This window comes from Oncorhynchus clarkii, chromosome 4 (genome assembly GCF_045791955.1).
Source record: "Oncorhynchus clarkii lewisi isolate Uvic-CL-2024 chromosome 4, UVic_Ocla_1.0, whole genome shotgun sequence".
NCBI lineage: Eukaryota > Metazoa > Chordata > Actinopteri > Salmoniformes > Salmonidae > Oncorhynchus > Oncorhynchus clarkii.
In genome coordinates this window covers 23,037,324-23,058,504 of record NC_092150.1, presented here as the reverse complement: position 1 = coordinate 23,058,504, position 21,181 = coordinate 23,037,324, and the positions used below count along the sequence as shown (strand labels likewise).

The 21,181-nt window shown below is 44.9% G+C and overlaps 1 protein-coding gene across 3 annotated transcripts in view; it reads left to right on the top strand.

Annotated features, from left to right (window-relative positions):
- Window positions 1–21,181, top strand: part of LOC139406612 (cytosolic carboxypeptidase 6-like) — a 465,185-nt gene that overhangs the window by 442,011 nt on the left and 1,993 nt on the right. For 2 of the 3 annotated variants that reach the window (XM_071149383.1, XM_071149385.1), the window contains 2 exons: window positions 7,090–7,242; window positions 8,450–8,612. In XM_071149383.1, coding sequence (XP_071005484.1) covers window positions 7,090–7,242; window positions 8,450–8,612 — 316 coding nt within the window. The remainder of the gene's footprint in view (window positions 1–7,089; window positions 7,243–8,449; window positions 8,613–21,181) is intronic. The other variant, XM_071149384.1, reaches the window with a different exon arrangement.

Below are 21,181 nucleotides of genomic sequence, written 5' to 3'. Positions count from 1 at the left end.
TCACTCTTAACAGTTCCCCATGTGTATAAAGAACGGTACACCACCCAAAGGACATCCAACTTGACACGACTGTGGGAAACATTGGAGTCAACATGGGCCAGCCTCCCTGTAGAATGCTTTTGACACCTTGTAGAGTCCATGCCCTGACGAATTGAGGCTGTTCCGAGGGCAAAAAAAGGGGTTCAACTCAATATTAGGAAGGTTCTTAATGTTTTATACACTCCGTATATAAAACACCTGAGTTGAGGTTTGAACTCTGTTCTGAACTCTATTTCCAGTTTAGTGCTTAGTTCACTCCTGTGGAACTGAAGAAAGGTGCTTTGGGATTGATACTCAGCAGCTCTCTGTAACGTGTACTGTAGGTCTCTGGGACATTAGATAGTACTGAGGTGCCGGTGTCTGTTGTGAACTCTATATTCAGCTTGCACTTTCTTTCTTAGAGGACCGGGCCCTTGTGGGGTTTTTTCCCTTCATGTTAATTATAAGTGGAAACGCAGGTTGTTAGATTACTGAAGGTCAGAGTCTGTCCTGGGAATCGTCTGCCCTTTCTTACACTTTCTAAACCTGATAAGACCAGGGCGTTCTGCTGAGCAAAGGGGCGCGCCCCTCAGTTTAACCTTTTCCCCTAGCACTGACACGCTGATCGATGGGCTCCTTCATGGCAGAGTGATCCACTCATGTCCCTCACACTTCTGCAAACTACATACACACACTCACATCAAAACACACACCACACACAAGTACATACTGTAGGTACTCTCTCTCTCGCTCTCTTTCTCTCTCTCTCTCTCTCTCTCTCTCTCTGACTCTGACTCTTTCTCTAACACAACCACACAGCACCATTTGCATTCACTCTCATACTCACGCACATACACTACTGGTCAAAAGTTTTAGAACACCTACTCATTCAAGGGTTTTTCTTTATTTGTACTATTTTCTACATTGTAGAATAATAGTGAAGACATCAGAACTATGAAATAAGACATATGGAATCATGCAGTAAGCAAAAAAGTGCAGTTGCAAAAACCATCAAGCGCTATGATGAAACTGGCTCTCATGAGGACCGCCACAGGAAAGGAAGAACCAGAGTTACCTCTGCTGCAGAGGATAAGTTCATTAGAGTTACCAGCCTCAGAAATAAATAAATTCTTCACAAAGTTTAAGTAACAGACACATCTCAACATCAACTGTTCAGAGGAGACTGCGTGAATCAGGCCTTCATGGTCGAATTGCTGTAAAGAAACCACTATTAAAGGACACCAATAAGAAGAAGAGACTTGCTTGGACCAAGAAACATGAGCAATGGACATTAGACCGGTGGAAATCTGTCCTTTGGTCTGGAGTCCAAATTGGAAATCTTTGGTTCCAGCCGCTGTGTCTTTGTGAGATGCGGTGTGGATGAACGGATGACCTCCGCATGTGTATTTCCCACCGTAAAGCATGGAGGAGGAGGTGTTATGGTGTGGGGGTGCTTTGCTGGTGACACTGTCTGTGATTTATTTCAGAATTCAAGCCACACTTAACCAACATGGCTAGAACATCATTCTGCAGTGATAGGCCATCCCTTCTGGTTTAAGCTTAGTAGGACTATAATTTGTTTTTCAAAAGGACAATGGCCCAACACACCTCCAGGCTGTATAAGGGCTATTTGACCAAAAAGGAGAATGATGGAGGCCTGCATTAGATGACCTGGCCTCAAACTAATTGAGATGGTTTGGGATGAGTCGGACCACAGAGTGAAGGAAAAGCAGCCAACAAGTGCTCACCATCACTTTCAAGACTGTTGGAAAAGCATTCCAGGTTGAGAGAATGCCAAGAGTGCACAAAGCTGCCATCAAAGCAAAGGGTGGCTATTTGAGAATCTCAAATATGTTGATTTGTTTAAGACTTTTTGGGTTACTACATTTATTTAACCAGGCAAGTCAGTTAAGAACACATTCTTATTTTCAATGATGGCCTAGGAACAGTGGGTTAACTGTGGGCAGCTCGGGGATTTGAACTTCCAACCTTCCTGTTACTAGTCCAAAGCTCTAACCACTAGGCTACCCTGCCGCCCCAAGAACCAGAGTTACATGGGTCCATATGTGTTATTTCATAGTTTTGATGGCTTCACTATTATTCTACATTGTAGAAAATAGTCCAAATAAAGAAAAACCCTTGAATGAGTAGGTGTTCTAAAACTTTTAACCGGTAGTGTCTCACTCCAATGCACTCTAACTCCAATAGAGAACATGCACATGTAGCTCAGTGCAGAGCCACGGGCTGCGAAAGAGAGCCTCTGCCTGCCTGCTACCCACATGTGTAATTATGATTCCACTGGCAGATCCAGTGGCTGGAAGGAGAACTCTCATTAAGCTCTCCACCCCTTCACCACCTCACAGTGTCTTAACCCCCCAGCACCCTCAGCACTACATCCATCCATACAGTACAATCCCAACTAGGGCCGTGTGCCCACATCACATCAGCCCCACTCTCTCCTAAACCATCCCCTGCCCTGACTGTGGCCGACTGGCCCTGTCAGAGGAGAAGCCTGGGCTGCCTCTCTCCAGCTAATCACATCAGACACAGCACTCAGATTTGGGGCTCCCACATGCCAGTCCCAGTGCCAGTTCTATGGCCAGGGGCCTGGCCCTCCATCCACTGCTGTCTCACACTGTGCATATCCACTAATGAGGCTACAAGGCCACGGTCTGAGGACAACAGGAGGAGATCAGTGCCGGGCTAACATGCTACTCTTTATTTGTCCGCTTCCCTCTAGCTGGCAGATGGTTGCAGACGCAGAGGATTCCAAGCTGTCACTGGCCATTTGACTCTTGAAGAATGTCAAACCGAAGCCATTTCTCTAGCTTTAGGAAAGGGCTCAGTGACAGTCAGACTGCAACAGCATTTATTTCATCCCTTTTAGTTATATAGAAGTCTTGTTTTTTATTTTGGAAAATGTATAATTGTATCTCTGTTTCATTAGAGAAAGATCCCTCCTTTTTTGATCATCTCTAAGAAGCCATTTATCTAAGCTTGATTGACAAAGATTTATTTTCATTAAATACAGATTTGAATTGCTTCTTAGCAAAGCTGTCAACTTACATCCTTATTAGCTCTGAAGCCATCTGAATGTAAGGACATATGAATAGTTGTATAAAATCCTATAATTTCTCATCCACAGCTGTGCATTGGTCAAAAGCAAAAATTTCACAGAGTCAGTGATGCAAGAAAATATATCTGTGAAGAGTGAAGAAACAACTGGACCCATCTCTTAACTAATGCAATGCTTTCCCAGCCCATTTATCAAAGGAGAATAATCATTATTTTTGATTGGCTGATTACTCAGAACATTCATCATAGTGAATGTATCCCCACCAATCTGATAGCGCCATTTTGGATCATTTGTTAAGGATGACAAAAGGGCCAGTATTGCTATGGTTCATTTCTGACCTTTTTAATATTACAAAATTAATTGTATGTCTGAAACAAATGTATTTGGTCCTGTCATGCCTGCTAGATGGAAAATTGCACCTTGAACCCCCCCTCCCCCCCTCATCCTCCTGGCTCTACTTTCTTTTCCTTTTTCCTGTGGGGAGTCTTTGTCTGCTGTGTTCAGGGCGCTTGGGGACAATGCTATTTTCGTCTGTCTGTTGAGATGTCCTCTGGTGTCATCGGCCCATTTCTTATCCATTTCAGAGATTTACGGCCAATTTGTCGCCATCATTACTCCCCCTTTTCAATTCCTTAACCGCCTATTCCAGTTTGAAGCAGAACTGTCTGGCTCTCACAGGCAAAGAACAAGAAAATGGCACGGTAGAGGAAGCCATTTGGGGTGTCTCTCTAGTTTCGTGCTGTTTGTACTAAAGATGCTTTGGTGACACAATGGGGGCATAGATCCACCAAACAGACCCAGGGTGTGTGAGAGGTTGGGAGGTGGATAGATGGAGTAACAGACTTTCCTGGCACACAGGGCTTCCAGACAGATGCAGCTGCTTACGAAGCATTAACAGCCCTGTTGCAGAGTGCTGTCTGAGTGCCCGTTCAGCTTGATTACAAGTCACCTCTGTGTTAAAAAGGAACAAATACGTCCATCAATCAGTCTGTGGCAGAGAGAGAATGAGGGGCTTACAGGATTGAGCACTGCCATGTCTGTTCTCTCTCTGTATCCCACTGGGACCCACCCACCGAATGCACTGTATCACTCATAACTCTGCTCCCCAGTCATACACGGATACTTATAGGTTTTATTCTAAATGTATAAACACTCTACGTGCCCTGGATGTTGGAGTAACGGCTGTATGTTAATAATGTCAGCAGAGAGGAAACGTTTGATACAGTAAATTCCACTGAACCTAGCTAGGGTTTCTTTTAGAGGTATTGCTGATGCTAAGGGCTTTGTGAGAGTATCTGCCTTTAGTCTGTAATCCTGCTTAAATCCCCCCCCCCCCCCCCCCACCACACACACACACACACACACACACAAAAAAAAAATCTGTGTTAAGATAAGCCAAACTGTTTATGGACCAGACTAATTAATATGTAGCAGATAAGTACTTGTCTGACAAAATTTATTTGACCTTCCCCATTAAACTAAACTGGAGCAACCCCAGTTCAGATCAAGTTGAGTCCAATTCCTTCTATTGAGTTGTAGGAACTGCTACCTATCAAGCTGGTCTCTCTCTCACCCTCTCTCTCTCTCCCTCTCCCTCTCTCGCTCTCTCTCTCTCTGAGACATTTAATTTGTAAAGCCTCTACACTCAGATTGTCTTTTGACTTTCCTTCTCTACATTTCTTAATTGCCTCTAATTGCTTGATTACAATTTCAAATGAACAATTCTCTAGGTCAAAGTGGGTTGGTAATTAAACAATCAATCACTGCTCCAGCCTCACAGTCCTGTCTGCCTGTGATTGACAGCACATTAGGAGACTGTTATGCTAACTCTCAGTTGACATTGTGGGCTGGGTTGAACTTCACTGTATCGTTGTACTTCCATTGTCCTTGAGATATTAAGGGGAATCACCACTTAGGGTCGAGTGACTCCTTGTTTGGAGACTGGGAGATGCTGTTGGTGATTCACTTTGGCTTCCCAGCTTGAATCTTTTGTATAATTCTGGAGTAAGCCGCTGGAGCATGGCCATTTAAGCGACCCAATGCTGTGCGAACATTTCATTTTGATTCTTAATTTACATTGTTAACAGAGCAAAGCAGTCGAGCCAAGCTATACTTTACATTGTTAACAGAGCAAAGCAGTCGAGCCAAGCTATACTTTACGTTGCAGAAGCTTGGTACCAGAGAAAAGTATGCCATTTCATGCAGTAATCCATCATTTGAGCTGTACTTTAACAGGGGGAAGGGTCATTTTACGTGTGTGTAAAAAATCCCACTAGGTGGTTCCGAAGTCCCAACACCCTCCACACCCTCCTCCCTTTACCTGGGTGAGCGTTGCCGATTAGAGGGCTTTCTGCCTCTAGCAGACACTGGGAAGTGGGAACTCCTTCAACTGCCTGATGGAGCTGCCTTAATGGCGGCTGTGTTTTGCTTTCTTTTTCCCTTTTTTGTTGTTTCCCGCTCTTCCTCTCGGTCTCAATCGATCTGCCTGCCAGAGCCTGCTGCCGGCCCACTCCCAGCCACAATATTTCACAGCCAGCCATCAGAGCAGCTGACAGCACCGCGCTTGCCAGGAAATTGCTTTGGCTGTGAGCAGAATTTCAAGCATTGCGTCGCCCTCTCCCCCCTCCTTTTCCTCTCCTTCTCCATCCCTCCCTACCGCCTGACGACCCCCGGGAACTGAGATACGCTCTGGAATGTGTAATGAGAGGAGAAGGAGAGAGAGAGGGAAGAAAGAATGAAAGAAAAATAAATATGGAGTGAAAGGAGGCTGTGCTGGGCTGTGCTGGGGTATGAGGGGTCAGGGGGAGTGAGAGTGAGAGAGGGCTCATTACACCTGCTTCACCGTGTCCATGGCTAGAGAGAGAGAGAGCTTTATACACTGGCCACAGTAGCATGGGATTGGCCTGGAATTTCATTCTACAATTCTCTAACATGAAACTGAACTTTTATTCCCCACTGTGTTACCTCTGCTATGCAGCCTTGTCAACTGAGGAGATTTTCACAAGACTGTCCCTAGAAGAATGTCTATCGCCATATAGCACCACTTTTATCTCTGTCTTTTAAAGCCAAACTTCTGAAATAAAGCCAGAATTAATTATGAGAGGTGTGTACTGACGCAGATGTGATCTGGTGTGTGTGTGTGTGTGTGTGTGTGTGTGTGTGTGTGTGTGTGTGTGTGTGTGTGTGTGTGTGTGTGTGTGTGTGTGTGTGTGTGTGTGTGTGTGTGTGTGTCCTTGAGTGTGTGGCAGCTGGCTCTCATAATGTATTCCTCTCAGCTCCTCAGGAGTGTAGCTACAGTACCTGGTAGTCTGAGTAAAGCCTGATTGTGTGTGGGCTGGACTGTTGTATTGTTGTGCAGCTGTATCTGGAGGGGTCACCCCCAGCCAGTCTTCATATCTCCTCTGTGTGGGGCCACCAATACTGTCTCCTGAGCACTCCTCTCTTTAGCTCTGTCCCTGGGCTCTACTGGGGATAAAAATAGGACTTGTATCCTATCATTCTTACCCTCGCCCCTCCCCTCTCTCTCTCTCTCTCTCTCTCTCTCTCTCTCTCTCTCTCTCTCTCTCTCTCTCTCTCTCTCTCTCTCTCTCTGTCGCTGTGGGAGGTGTGTCATCTCCTCTGTGCTTTCTCCTCTGCTGCTCTGCCACCTCTGAGAGTCGTCTTTCAGATGGCACTCCCATGCCGCCGCTTCCCGCTGTCCACCCCAGGAAGCTGCCCTCCACAGCCAACCAAAGCATTTGTGTGACACAGCTTGGTTGTTGTTGTTCCCACTTGTTTTGTGCTCGGTTGAATCCACGCTGTGGGCATATGAAAACAGTGTAGGCAAGAAGTCTCAGTCAAATCAAGAACTTTACATTTTGATGGAAATGGCAATGGCTATGAAATGTGTAAATTGTGTATATTCAGGAGGTCTACACTCCATTTGTGACACCACTGCTTTCTCTATATTTCTCTTTGTTTGTCTGTCTGTCTGTATTTGTTTGTGGCGTACACAGAAGGTGGGTCTGGAGTTCTACATTGATGTGCACGCCCACTCCACCATGATGAATGGCTTCATGTACGGGAACGTGTTTGAGGAGGAGGAGAGAGTCCAGAGACAGGCCGTGTTCCCTCGCCTGCTCTGCCAAAACGCCCCAGACTTCTCCTTCGTAAGTTCCTCACATCAATCATACCAGGGAAAACTTTACAACTACTGCAGGGCCCAGAGTTTTCCCTGGTCAGGCCATATCAATCCTAACCCTACTCATCTCACAGATGTTCCACAGGAATACAGCCCACATAATAGCAGGTGCTAGTTGTCTATGCTACAATAGTGACTGCATGAACCACAGGGTAAACTGAGATCTATCATAGAGCTGGGTGTGGAAGCTTTATATTTGAAAAGTCTGTTTCCCTCCTCCTCCCAGCCACACTGACCTTCAGCGCTCAGCCAAAGTGCCATTTTTAAGCAGTGCCAGTTACATACAGTATAGCCAGAAGAATAACCTTTTCTGTGCAGCGACACGTTCACAGCTCTCATATACTTTCTTCACCAGTACACACGGAAATTCTTTCAACAGCTAAAATAATTTTAGCCACCGTCCATACATAAAGGATATCACAGATTGTCCACTGGTTATTTGTGATGCTGTCACAATAAAGAGCTCATCTTTGTCTACAGCAGTGTGTATGCCTGCATGTGTGCGTGTGTGTGTGCGTGTGTGTGTATACCATTGGGGTGTGTATAGTAGCGGTGACAGCTGGCCAGAAGTCATGTCCCTTACTGTGCTCTTTTCTTACTGCTCATTCAGCACTGCCCAAAGCACATAGTCATAGAACTCAATAAGTTCTGCCAGGAGTGGAAGTCTGCATTTAAGTTACAGGGGTCATATTCCATTCAAGTTGAGTGAACTGAAGGGCAATGGAAACTTCCTAAATTGACTGAATCATGTTAAATGCTGAAGCTGACTTACAATCCATGTTACTATGCATAACAACAAGACTGCAATGAGTAGTATAGGCATTGTTAGAATGAAGCATTGAAATTAACCAACACACTTCTACAGATGTAGGATCTTAATTTGAGCATGTTTGCTACAGCAGGAAAAAAATCCTGCAGCAACAGGAAATGTGAAATTATAATTAATGGGCATTTTTGTAGTGGGAAAATTGCAAATTACAAACTTCAGAATACTTTTTAAACCTCAAATACACTGCATTGCCGGAAAGTTCTCCTGCAACAGGGTGATCAAATTAAGATCCCACATCCGTATGCAAAATATATTTTGTCATTTTTCGGACTAATTAAATCTAATTTGAATTATAATGCTGGTATAGTAGAATGCACTCTGTTAACAGTGTGTTTCACCCCCACAGTCCAACACATCGTTTAACCGTGATGTTGTGAAAGCTGGCACCGGGAGGCGCTTCCTGGGCGGCCTGCTGGACGACATGTCCTACTGCTACACCCTGGAGGTGTCCTTCTACAGCTACATGGCAGCAGGGAGCACGGCGCCCGTTCCCTACACAGAGGACACCTGTATCCTTCTCTTCTCTCTCATTGTCCTCATTAGGGGCCCCAGGTGGCCTGGCCAGGCTCCCCATTCTTTTCAGCCTCCCCTACCTCTCCCGCTGGCTGTTGGGGGAGAGGAAAGGAGGCATCTGGAGGAGAGACAGAGATTGAGTACACAACATGTGTACCTCACTGATGTTTCCTCCATTTCTCCCTCCCCCTAACTTCCCCAAACTTCTGAGCTTCACATCCCATAGAAATCATGCTGTATGGATGTCAGAGTTGATTGATAGTTCAATCAATACATCCTGACCATCCAGGTAGAATAGAGGCAAGAGGAGCACAGGGAATTGTGGTGTTCTGGTGCTTGGGACTCGTTGGATACAGGCTGCAGCACAGATAGATTGGTTTAAAGGGATATTGAGTGTGAGGTTATGTCCCAGGAAGGTGTGTGATAGAGTCCTGTGTAGATTGTTTGCTTGTTGCCTCATGTATTGAAAGGCTTGTGTCATTGAGCCAGCAAACCAGTGTTCAAACACCAACAGTGTTTTCTGTATTTTTGGACAACAAAACGCGTCGCAAACAGAATCCGATTTCTTCTTGAGAGCCCTGGCAGTGAGCAGAGATTGGGTACTGTGGGCAGATTACATTTGTGTCCTCTTAAGGGAGATACCCCAGACTACAAAAGCTCTGATTCTCCAAATCAATGCTGTGATGTCTGTACACCAGGCAACAGAACAGACGTCTGTAGAGCCCAGTAATGAGGGCTGAGGGTGATAATGTCAGGCTATTGTAGTGGCGCTCCATCCCCTAGCGTTTATCCACATGCTGCCTGCTCCTATAGTAACAACCTCTCATTTAGGGCCAGACGAGAGCCTATTGATTTCTTAATTATTCCAGGAGTCATTATTGGAGGCCTGGCTCGATTGGCATGCAGCGCAGGACTGAGGTGTGGATGAGTCAGGTCAGCCCCTATCGCACTGCCTTGCTCTCGTGTTCCGACAGATACATAGTGACAGTGGGAAGGCGGCACCTGCCCCATTGATTTTGTGTAGAAAAGAGGTAGAGAGCACGTGGGTTCTGCTTTCGTTGTGACGAAGACTAGAATACAGCAGGCCTGTTAATCGCAGTGTTTTGTACACTCCAAAGGGATTCAGGGTTAAATTGACATTCTCTATAGACTCAAGTTTTCCATCAGTTTACCTTGTATTACCTTGATACAGCTCAGATCCATGGGATAGAGAAGAGGCAGAAAACCAGAGTGGTGTGAAGCTTCAGCCTACAGGCAGAAAGTGTACTGTGCAGTGTCCAGATTGCCTGAGATGAGAGGAGATATTATGTGTAGCCTAAGTGCCCTCTAGTGTCAGGAGGGTGAGGTGTCTGTGTGTGGCTCTGCTCTGTGTAAGAATAGCCCTGCCTGGTATCACTCTGTCACACTGTAGATAACACACTGCCAGCCACCCTTATTTCTCGGGCCGATTCTCTGTATATATCAATGATGTCGCTCTTGCTGGGGGCGATCCACCTGATCCACCTCTACGCTGACGACACCATTCTGTATACTTCTGGCCCTTCCTTGGACACTGTGCTAACTAACCTCCAAACGAGCTTCAATGCCATACAGCACTCCTTCCGTGGCCTCCAACTGCTCTTAAACGCTAGTAAAACCAAATGCATGCTTTTCAACCGTTCGCTGCCCGCACCCGCCCGCCCGACTAACATCACCACCCTGGACGGTTCCGACCTAGAATATGTGGACAACTATAAATACCTAGGTGTCTGGCTAGACTGTAAACTCTCCTTCAAGACTCATATTAAACATCTCCAATCCAAAATCAAATCTAGAATCGGCTTTCTATTTCGCAACAAAGCATCCTTCACTCACGCCGCCAAACTTACCCTAGTAAAACTGACTATCCTACCGATCCTCGACGTCGGCAATGTCATCTACAAAATAGCTTCCAACACTCTACTCAGCAAACTGGATGCAGTCTATCACAGTGCCATCCGTTTTGTTACCAAATCACCTTATACCACCCACCACTGCGACCTGTATGCTCTAGTCGGCTGGCCCTCGCTACATATTCGTCGCCAGACCCACTGGCTCCAGGTCATCTACAAGTCTATGCTAGGTAAAGCTCCGCCTTATCTCAGTTCACTGGTTACGATAACAACACACGTTCCAGCAGGCTCACTGATCATCCCCTAAGTAAAACACCTCATTTGGCCGCCTTTCCTTCCAGTTCTCTGCTGCCGGTGACTGGAACGCATTGCAAACATCGCTGAAGTTGGAGACTTTTATTTCCCTCACCAACTTTAAACATCAACTATTTGAGCAGCTAACCGATTGCTGCAGCTGTACATAGTCCATCTGTAAATAGCCCACCAAATCTACCTACCTCATCCCCATACTGTTTTTATTTTATTTACTTTGCTGCTTTTTGCACACCAGTATCTCTACTTGCACATCCTCTGCTCATTTATCACTCCAGTGTTAATCTGCTAAACTGTAATTATTCGCTCCTATGCCCTATTTATTCATGCCTTTTGCACACACTGTATATAGACTTTATTTTTTTCTACTGTGTCATTGACTTGTTTATTGTGTTATTGGCTTGTTTATTGTTTACTCCATGTGTAACTCTGTGTTGTTGTCTGTGTCACACTGCTTTGCTTTATCTTGGCCAGGTCGCAGTTGCAAATGAGAACTTGTTCTCAACTAGCCTACCTGGTTAAATAAAGGTGAAATAAATCAAAAATAGGGAATCCATTCACTTCTTTGTTTAATTGTTTGTTTATTATTTGATCTTGTGTATATCAAAAAGTCTGTAAAGCCTGTGACTGATGCTGGGATTTCAAATCAAATCAAATGTTATTTGTCACACGCTTCGTAAACAACAGGCGTAGACTAGCAGTGAAATACTTACTTACGGGCCCTTCCCAACAACGCAGAATGAAAAAAAGAGAAATAATTGAAAAATAATAACACGAGGAATAAACACAACGAATAACAATAACTTGGCTATATACAGTACATTGGGTACCAGTACAGATTCAATGTGCAGGGGTATGAGGTAATTGAACTAGGTATGTACATATAGGTAATGATAAAGTGACTAGGCAACAGGATAGATAAACAGTAGCAGCAGCGTATGTGAGGAGTCAAAAGGTGAATGCAGATCGTCCGGGTAGCTATTTGCATAACTATTTAACTAACTGTTTAGCAGTCTTATGGCTTGGGGGTAGAAGCTGTTCAGGGTCCTGTTGGTTCCAGAGTTGCTGCATCAGTACCGCTTGCCGCGTGGTAGCAGAGAGAACAGTCTATGACTTGGGTGACTGAAGTCTTTGATAATTTTTAGGGCCTTCCTCTGCCTGGTATAGAGTTCCTGGATGGCAGGGAGCTCGGCCCCAGTAATGCACTGGGCTGTACCCACTACCCTCTGTAGCACTTTGTGCTCGAATGCCAAGCAGTTGTCATACCAAGTGGTGATGCAGCCAGTCAAGATGCTCTCAATGGTGCAGCTGTAGAACTTTTTGAGGAACTGAGGGCCCATGCTAAATCTTTTCAGCTTCCTGAGCAGCCTTCTTCACGACTGTGTTGGTGAGTGTGGACCATGATAATTCCTTAGTGATGTGGACACCGAGGAACTTGAATCTCTCGACCCCCCTCCACTACAGCCCTGTTGATGTGGATTGGGGCCCTCATTTCCTGTAGTCCAGGATCAGCTCCTTTGTCTTGCTGATGTTGAGGGAGAGGTTGTTGTCCTGGCGCCACACTCATCATTATCGTTGATCAGGCAACCACCATCATCGTCAGCAAACTTAATAATGGTGTTGGAGTCGTGTGCAGCCACGCAGTTCTGGGTGAACAGGGAGTACGGGAGGGGACTAAGCACTTACCCCTGAGAAGCCTCCGTGTTAAAGGTCAGTGTGGCAGATGTGTTGTGGCCTACCCTCACCACCTGGGGGCTCCTTGAAAGCGGCAGCTCTAGCCTTTAGCTCAGTGCAGATGTTGCCTGTAATCCATGGCTTCTGGTTGGGATATGTACGTGAGATCACTGTGGGGACGATATCGTTGATGCTCTTATTAATGAAGCCACTGACTGATGTGCTATACACCTCAATGTTTTCGGATGAATCCCGGAACATATTCCAGTCTGTGCTAGCGAAACAGTCCTGTAGCTTAGCATCCACTTCGTCGGACCACTTCAGAATTGAGTGCTGGTATTTCCTGTTCATTTTTACTTGTAAGCAAGAATCAGGAGGATAGAGTTATGGTCAGATTTGCCAAATGGAGGGTGAGGGAGAGCTTTGTATGTGTTTTTTTTGCCTCTGGTTGCACAAGTGACATGCTGCTAAAAATGAGGTAAGACGGATTTCTGTTTCCTTGCATTGCCTCTGGATGTGCGCTTTCTTGTTTGCTTATTGCCCTATGCAGCTTTATCTTAGTGCCAGCATCAGTTTACGGTGGTAAATAGAAAGCTATGAAAAATGTGAAGGAAAACTCACTTGGTAAATAGTATGTCTGCAGTTTATCATGAGGTATAATAACTCAAGCGAGCAAAACCTTGAGACTTCCTTAGTATTAGAGATTGCGCACCAGCTGTAGTTAACAAAGAGGCACACACCTCCCCCTTATCCTTACCCAAAGCTGATGTTCGGTCTTGATGATGCATAGAAAAACTTGCTAGATGTACAGTATATTATCCATAGTCTTTGTTCAGCCACGACTCCGAGAAACATAGGATATTATAGTTCTTCAGCTCCCATTGACAGGATAGTCTCAAACGGAGCTCGTCCATGTTGTTCTCTATGTTCACCAATAGAACGAAGGGTAGAGGCGGTATATCATCCATTTAGTCTCGTCAGGAAGCCTGCTCGTTTGCCTCTCTTGTGCCATCTCTTCCTCTTTTGAGGCCCGCGATTAGGGCCTGGTCTGGAAAGAGCAGTGCATCCACAGCTGTCTACTCCTTGAAGTAGAAATCTTCAACCAAATCGAATGATCTCTAGTGATCGCTGTTCTGATGTCCAGAAGCTGTTTTTGTGTAAAATCACACAGCATAAAAAAAACTGAAAATAGCAGAATTGGTCAGATTTGCAGCTATCTACTGTAGAGCCATCTTCAAACTTCTCATTTCACTCAGTGCTTTTTCCCCACCTAGTGTTTCACTGAACCGTCAAGTCCAAGGACTAGTTGACTGGCTCTCTATAATAAGAAACCCATCCACGTAGAATTACTCTGTAGCCAGCATCATACTGCATAGATAGGTGGCCACTATGCCAAATAACCAGGGCATAACAAGTCCCTTGATTATTTGTCGCTGTGCATTGGGCTTCAAGAAAGAGATGAGAAAACTGAACAGAGCTGCGGTGGCCCGTCACACCCCTCCTTTATGCTTCGGGAGCAGCAGTGTTTACTGGCAGTCTTTGTTGGTCTCTCTGTGCTAAAGTCCGCTGGCTGAGAGCAAGATGGATTAAGTGAGGTATTCATCTAAATGGCAGAGCATTGTATAGTAATTCCATGGTGAGGCGAGCGTGGTGGGTGATGGGGAGGTGGAGGGGAGGACTGAGTCATGGTAGGGGAGGTGGGGTGCTGAAGGTCAGACAAGAACAGGCCCTGGGGGCTGCGTGAGGCTGGGCCTGGGGATGGGGAGTGTCAGCTCTACGACGGGAGAGGACAGCGGAGACTTCATGTAGAGCAAAAATTGGGGTCAGACAGGTTGAAGGAACCAGCCATGTCGCTTTTACGCACCAGTGATCTGGCCTATGGAGCGTGCAAATCATCAACAAAGACCTTTAAGCTTTGCAACCCCCATCCCGCTCCAAAAAACAAATTCATGACAAATAAATAATTACCTGGACCCCAAATTAACCCAACCTTCTCCGATCTGCTGCTGAGACTATTGTAGACACCGGCATTGAAATCGTAACCTGTCTAGTAGCATGGGCCTTTATCACAGCATAGAGGGCCTCAGAGAGGGTGCTGGATGGGAAATGTTTCAATCTCACAGATTTGTCCCTCCTTCCCTTCCCGTGTGGATGGTAACCCAGGTATTAAAGACTCATTATATTGGATGAGCAAGCTGTGAATGTTCCCCACCAGAGCAGTTGGAATATTTCCTGTCGTTTAATGATTTAGCACCACCTGTAATCTCACACAAAATGGAGAGAAATTATGTTTCTTGCTGAGAATTCACTGTGGCATTTGCTTTGTTCTTATATTGGGAAGATTCCATAGAGGCTGCATAGGACTGGTGTCCCTCTGAGTCTAAAGTCTCTGTGTTGGTCTGTTATGGCTCTTCGTGGATGGGTATGGGAAACATTATGAGGAGATGAGCACTCATCCAGATGAAGGTACAGTATCCAGATGAAGGTACAGCTTGCTCAAAGACTTTGTTGTGGAGCTGTTTTCTATAGATAAATGAAAAGTTTTTTTCTTAAAAAGTGATGTGGTACTTTAAGTATGTGTAATATCTCTGAAGCAGGACAGAGCAGGCACATTTGGTTTATCCTTGTGTCGAGGCTATTCTATTTTGTCCTTTAGGTTATTGTGTGGGTTTTCAGGTTATTCTATTTTGTCTTTTAGGTTATTGTGTGGGTTTTCAGGTTATTCTATTTTGTCCTTTAGGTTATTGTGTGGGTTTTCAGGTTATTCTATTTTGTCCTTTAGGTTATTGTGTGGGTTTTCAGGTTATTCTATTTTGTCCTTTAGGTTATTGTGTGGGTTTTCAGGTTATTCTATTTTGTCCTTTAGGTTATTGTGTGGGTTTTCAGGTTATTCTATTTTGTCCTTTAGGTTATTGTGTGGGTTTTCAGGTTATTCTATTTTGTCCTTTAGGTTATTGTGTGGGTTTTCAGGTTATTCTATTTTGTCCTTTAGGTTATTGTGTGGGTTTTCAGGTTACTCTATTTTGTCCTTTAGGTTATTGTGTGGGTTTTCAGGTTATTCTATTTTGTCCTTTAGGTTATTGTGTGGGTTTTCAGGTTATTCTATTTTGTCCTTTAGGTTATTGTGTGGGTTTTCAGGTTATTCTATTTTGTCCATCAAACATATTTGTTTTATGTTATGTTGTTTACACACTGTAATGTCAGATTATCATTAACAGAGAGACCAGCAAGTGTGAAGGTTGAGAGAATCTGGGACCTCATTCAAAACCCAGCTTGACGCTTTGACTGAGAGAGCAAGTACTCTGTGACTTTCAAATCTTCCCACTTTTTGGTATTTTATAAAACTTTACGCAATGCCTTCCATTTACTCAAAGTAAGATGGTGAGGGTTGATTGGACGATGAACTCCATCACTAGCTGTGTCATATGCCCAGACATGCCAGTGGTGAGAGGCATCTACGTGTTGCCCTTTTTACTTTGACAAGTTAACAAGTCCAGCGCTGGACTTGACTCCACTGAAGAGAGACTGCTCCATGTTCCGGGTGTGTGCCATTTCCCCCTGTCCTTTAGGCTCTAGACGGCTCCTGAAATACCCATTATCCCTGGGTCTCACAGTAAAAGTCTCACTCAAGCACGGCCATGTTGTCAAACCCTTAGTTTGATATTTCTGCCTCACTTAAGTTGTGCTGGCTTCCGTACACATAAATTGATACAGCACTAGAAGCACAATGTGGAACCGGACAGCTCGGTGGTTCCTCCTGGCTTCAACATCAATCACCAGCCCACTGGTTCCCTGCCTGAAGACCGCACGGCCTGACAGCTAACTGCAGTCTAGGAGATCATTCTGACAACAGTATGACATTGGTACGCACAAAGCATGGGAGCTAGACTCACATTTGAATACCAAACTTGCCAATAGAACATTTCAGTATTCACTGATTGTTAGACATAATTGATGGACAGTGACAAGTATGCAAATGATGGATATCAGGCAAATATTCTCCCCCAGTTGCAATTTTTTTTTCTATTGTTGCCTTCCTTTCTCCCCCCCCCCCCCCCCCCCCCCCCCCTCCATTAAATCACACAGTGTCGGCTTACTTTCATCCTCAAACGAATGCAATTATTCATCAAAACCCTATTAGTTGTCTTACATGACAGTACACATGGAGACTTGAGACTTGTGACGCAGGTTCATTAAATTATATTTCCATCACCATCCCTAGTGGCTTTTAGGCAGACAGATTAAATAGCCAGCTAGAGCTTTATGGCGTGAGATGGACATCATTGTGTACGTACTTACCAATCTAGCCACTGGCCAAATCTGCTGCCTGCCTACCCTCTGCTCATCTTAAGCAGCGGACACTGGACAGACCCCAGATCTGCAGCACTCAGGGCTACTCCATATCACGGCTGTCATTCCCGATTAGGAGTCTGCTGAAGATGGGCCCCTATCTGATGGCTGTGTGTGTGTGTGTGTGTGTGTGTGTGTGTGTGTGTGTGTGTGTGTGTGTGTGTGTGTGTGTGTGTGTGTGTGTGTGTGTGTGTGTGTGTGTGTGTGTGTGTGTGTGTGTGTGTGTGTGTGCTTTGTCTTTGTTACTGCATGGATGCCTGTGTCTTGTGTCTGGATGTCTGTAAGGGGGAGCCATAAGTCTATAGGGGGAACAGGTGTTGTATGTCAAATGAATGAAGCTTTACACAATAGCTACAAAGTTTACTACCTGGTTGTGTCCTCTTGTTGGAGATGGATGTTTTGTTGCTTTTGTCCTATATGAAAATGACACAAGGTCTTTGAGCATAGTTGAACTGCAGGGGGAAAAACATGCTCCCTTTGTCCACCGCTGTTTACTGTTTTAATTAGCATTGTTAATTGGCTCTTTGTGACACCCTGGTGACAGGCCTGTCACTTGAAGGTATTGATGGTGCTGATGTCCCTAATTTGTTTTCTTGTTAGGAATGGTCTGCTGTGGACGCTGATGTCTTGTTCCTTGTCATTGGGGAATCATTGTACGTCTGTCTGCTTCTTTAGACTGGGCACATGACACTGAAAGCAGATAAACAGCCTGGTAAACAAATCATCTGTCGTAGCTAATGTGTAGTGTCCATTTCCCTGTTGCCTCGTCACCTCATCAGCCCCATGTTGGCTCGTCCTTGAGTCACAACATAGGCCTTTATCGATCCTACAAGGATGGATAGAAGAGATATTAAACCTCCTCACGATCCAATGAGAGAGAAAGAGAGAGAGAGAGAGGCTGCTTCCTTCCAACGCTGCAGCAGCATCCTCTCTGCCCCACTGTAGATCCAGCACAACTCTCCCCTTCTCATCAACCTGACATTCCAATGTACTAAAAGGTGAGTTCCTATCACCTTAACCAGCAAGCTACACACACACAGAATTCCTCTCTGAGATCGACTGTAGTCTACTTCCCCTGTTCTGTTTTCCATCTGATAACGCGATGAAGCGCTCACCCTAATTTACCACCCAATTTCTTGCCTTGTTTCCTAGGGACATCCTGTATTCTCTGGCCTGTCCTCTCTGTGAATTACAGTACAATGGACTGCTAATGAGCTCAGAGCCAGCTGTCTAGTGTCCAGTCTTTTTTCCTTATGTCCTGCGTTTATCTCCAGGGAGGTAGATTTAGTATAGAAATTAGCCTAAGAGGAAGATATTGTCCATCTTGGCAGAGAAGGTCCTTCAGGGAAGGCTTATACTCTGCCTGACAGTGCCAGTGGACCTACTTATATTGGGCAGCCTTATTTTCTATGGAGACAAGGAATTGGAAGAATCTTTGATAGTAAAAGAGAAATTCTGAATTGTGCCTTCATTCTGAAAGGGAAAATGTACTGTCTGTGTGTTCTAAGTGGAATGTGTATTTTTGTGTCAGTGAAAGACTTACATATTGTCAACTGCATTTTATTTTTCTTTATGCACTGTTGCAAGAAGGGATGCCAAACTTCCACACCCCTTGACTATGCAGCACCTTTTCTTCCTGCCTGGTGTGTAGAGTTAATATTTTAGAAATTTCCGCCCTCCTCTGTGGGCGGCCCTCAAGCTGTGCTTTGGCAGAGACCCACTTCCTGCCGCTAGCAGCCCATCCCGACCGCTCTGGTTGCCTTTGACAACGGGCCAGCAGCCAATCAGGGTGCTGGAGTGTCCCGCGTGTAGCTGTGGTGCAAATGAAGTCCTCTCCTTCCGAAACGTTCGTCCATCACCAACTTCCTGTGATAGATGTGAGATGTGACATCACAAGCTGAGAGGCCATCTGCACTCCACGGGATCCTGGGCCATTTCTGTCGTTGTTCGGAGTATGCGTTTACGCTGGCGCCGTTTCTGTTGACCAAGGGGTAACACAAAACTTCCCGAGGTCAAAATGAAGATGTCAAGGATACATGACAGATGGTGGTCTCCCAGTGGCTGGTGTAGCATGACCTCTTAGGATAACATCCTGTAGAGCAGGTTAAAATAGATCTGTATATAGTGAACAATAATATATACTTAACATGTTAAGTGTTGGTCCCATGTTTAATTAGCTGAAATAAAATATCCAAACTTATTTCTCTCACACTTTGTGCACAGGGTTAGTGAGCATTTCTCCTTTGCCAAGATAATCTATCCGCCTGACAGGTGTGGCATATCAAGGAGCTGATTAAACAGCATGATCATTACACAGGTGCACCTTGTGCTGCGGACAATAAAGTGCCCCTCTAAAATGTGCAGTTTTGTCACACAACACAATGCCACAGATGTCTCACATTTTGAGGGAGCGTGCAATTGGCATGCTGCCTGCAGGAATGTACACCAGAGCTGTTGCCAGAGAATTTCATGTTCATTTCTCTACCCATAAGCCACCTCCAATGTCATTTTAGAGAACTTGTGTGCTCGTCGTCCTCACCAGGGTCCTGACCTGACTGCAGTTCGGCGTCGTAACTGACTTCAGTGGGCAAATGCTCACCTTCGATGGCCACTGCCACGCTGGAGAAGTGTTCTCTTCACGGATGAATCCCAGTTTCAACTGACAGACAGCGTTTATGGCGTTGTGTGGGCGTGCGGTTTGCTGATGTCCATGTTGTGAACAGACTGCCTAATGGTGGCGGTTCTGGTATGGGCAAATGGTGGTCACAACAGATACTGACTGGTTTTCTGATCCACGCCCCTACTTTCTTTTAAGGTACAGTATCTGTTACCAACAGATGCATATCTGTATTCCCATTCATGTGCAATCCATAGATTAGGGCCTAATTAATTTATTTCAATTGACTGATTTCCTTATATGAACTGTAGCTCTCTTTAAAATTGTTGCATGTTGCATTTATATTTGTGTTCAGTGTAGATAGGCCTATTTTGTACTGCTACATGTCTTCAAAAGAATCCTCAAAATTATAGCCATCACTTCAGTGGAGGGCTAGAAGTAATATATGTTGCTCTTCTAACATATCTTCCAAACGTATAGTGTTCTTCAGTTTGTCCCCATAGGACTTGTCCCGAAGCCACTCCTGCGTTGTATTGGCTGTGTGCTTTGGATCGTTGTCCTTTTGGAAGGTGAACCTTTGCCCCAGTCTGAGGTCCTGAGTGCTCTGGAGCAGTGTAACGACGGGTGAGTGAAATGAGTGAGGAGTCAGATGCAGAGAGCAAAATGAACGGGAAAACGCTTTAATGTCCTTCAAATCGTAACAGGTCCAAAACATGGGTGAATGGTCAAAACACTGGCGCTAAACCAACCCAAAACCTAGACGCACACTGGACAGCGAAAAAACCAAAACACGATACATCACCAAACGTAACAATCAACAAGCCCGCACAAACACCAGCGGGCAAAACGAACTTAAATAACACCCATCCCAAAACCCCAACAAGAAACAGGTGAAAACAATTAGACAAAAACAAACGAAAAGGAAAAAGGGATTGGTGGCAGCTAATAGACCGGCGCCACCCAAGCAGGAAGGGGAGCCACCTTAAGTGGTATTCGTGACAAGCAGGTTTTCATCAAGTATCTCTTTTAAATTTCTTACTTTCATCTTTGCCTTGATCTTGATTAGTCTCCCAGTCCCTGCCGCTGAAAAACATCCCAACAGCATGATGCTTCCACCACCATGCTTCACCGTAGGGATGGTTCCAGGTTTCCTCCAGATGTGACGATTGTCATTCCATGACCAAAGAGTTCAATCTTGGTTTCATCAGACCAGAGAATCTTGTTTCTTATGGTCTTAAAGTCTTTAGGTGGCTTTTGGCAAACTCCAAGCGGGCTGTCATGTGCTTTTTACTGAGGAGTGGCTTCCGTCTGGTCACTCTACCATAAAGGCCTGATTGATGTAGTGTTGCAGAGATGGTTGTCCTTCTGGAAGGTTATCCAATCTCCACAGAGGAACTCTGGAGCTCTGTCAAAGTGACCATCCATGTTCTTGGTCTTATGTAAATGTGATATTTCAGTTTTTGCTTTTCATTATTGGGTATTGTGTCAAAAATCATGTCAACACCTATTATTTCACACACAATGAGTCCATGTAGCTTCTTATGTGATTTATTAAGACACATTTTACTCCTGAACTAATTTAGGATTGCCTAAACAAAGTGGTTGAATACTTATGCAACAGCTATATATTTTTCAAGACATTTTAATCTTCCACTTTGACATTACTCAATATTTTGTGTAGATTGTTGACCAAAAAATGACAATTAAATCCATTTTAATCCCTTTTTGGGTGTGTGCCAGC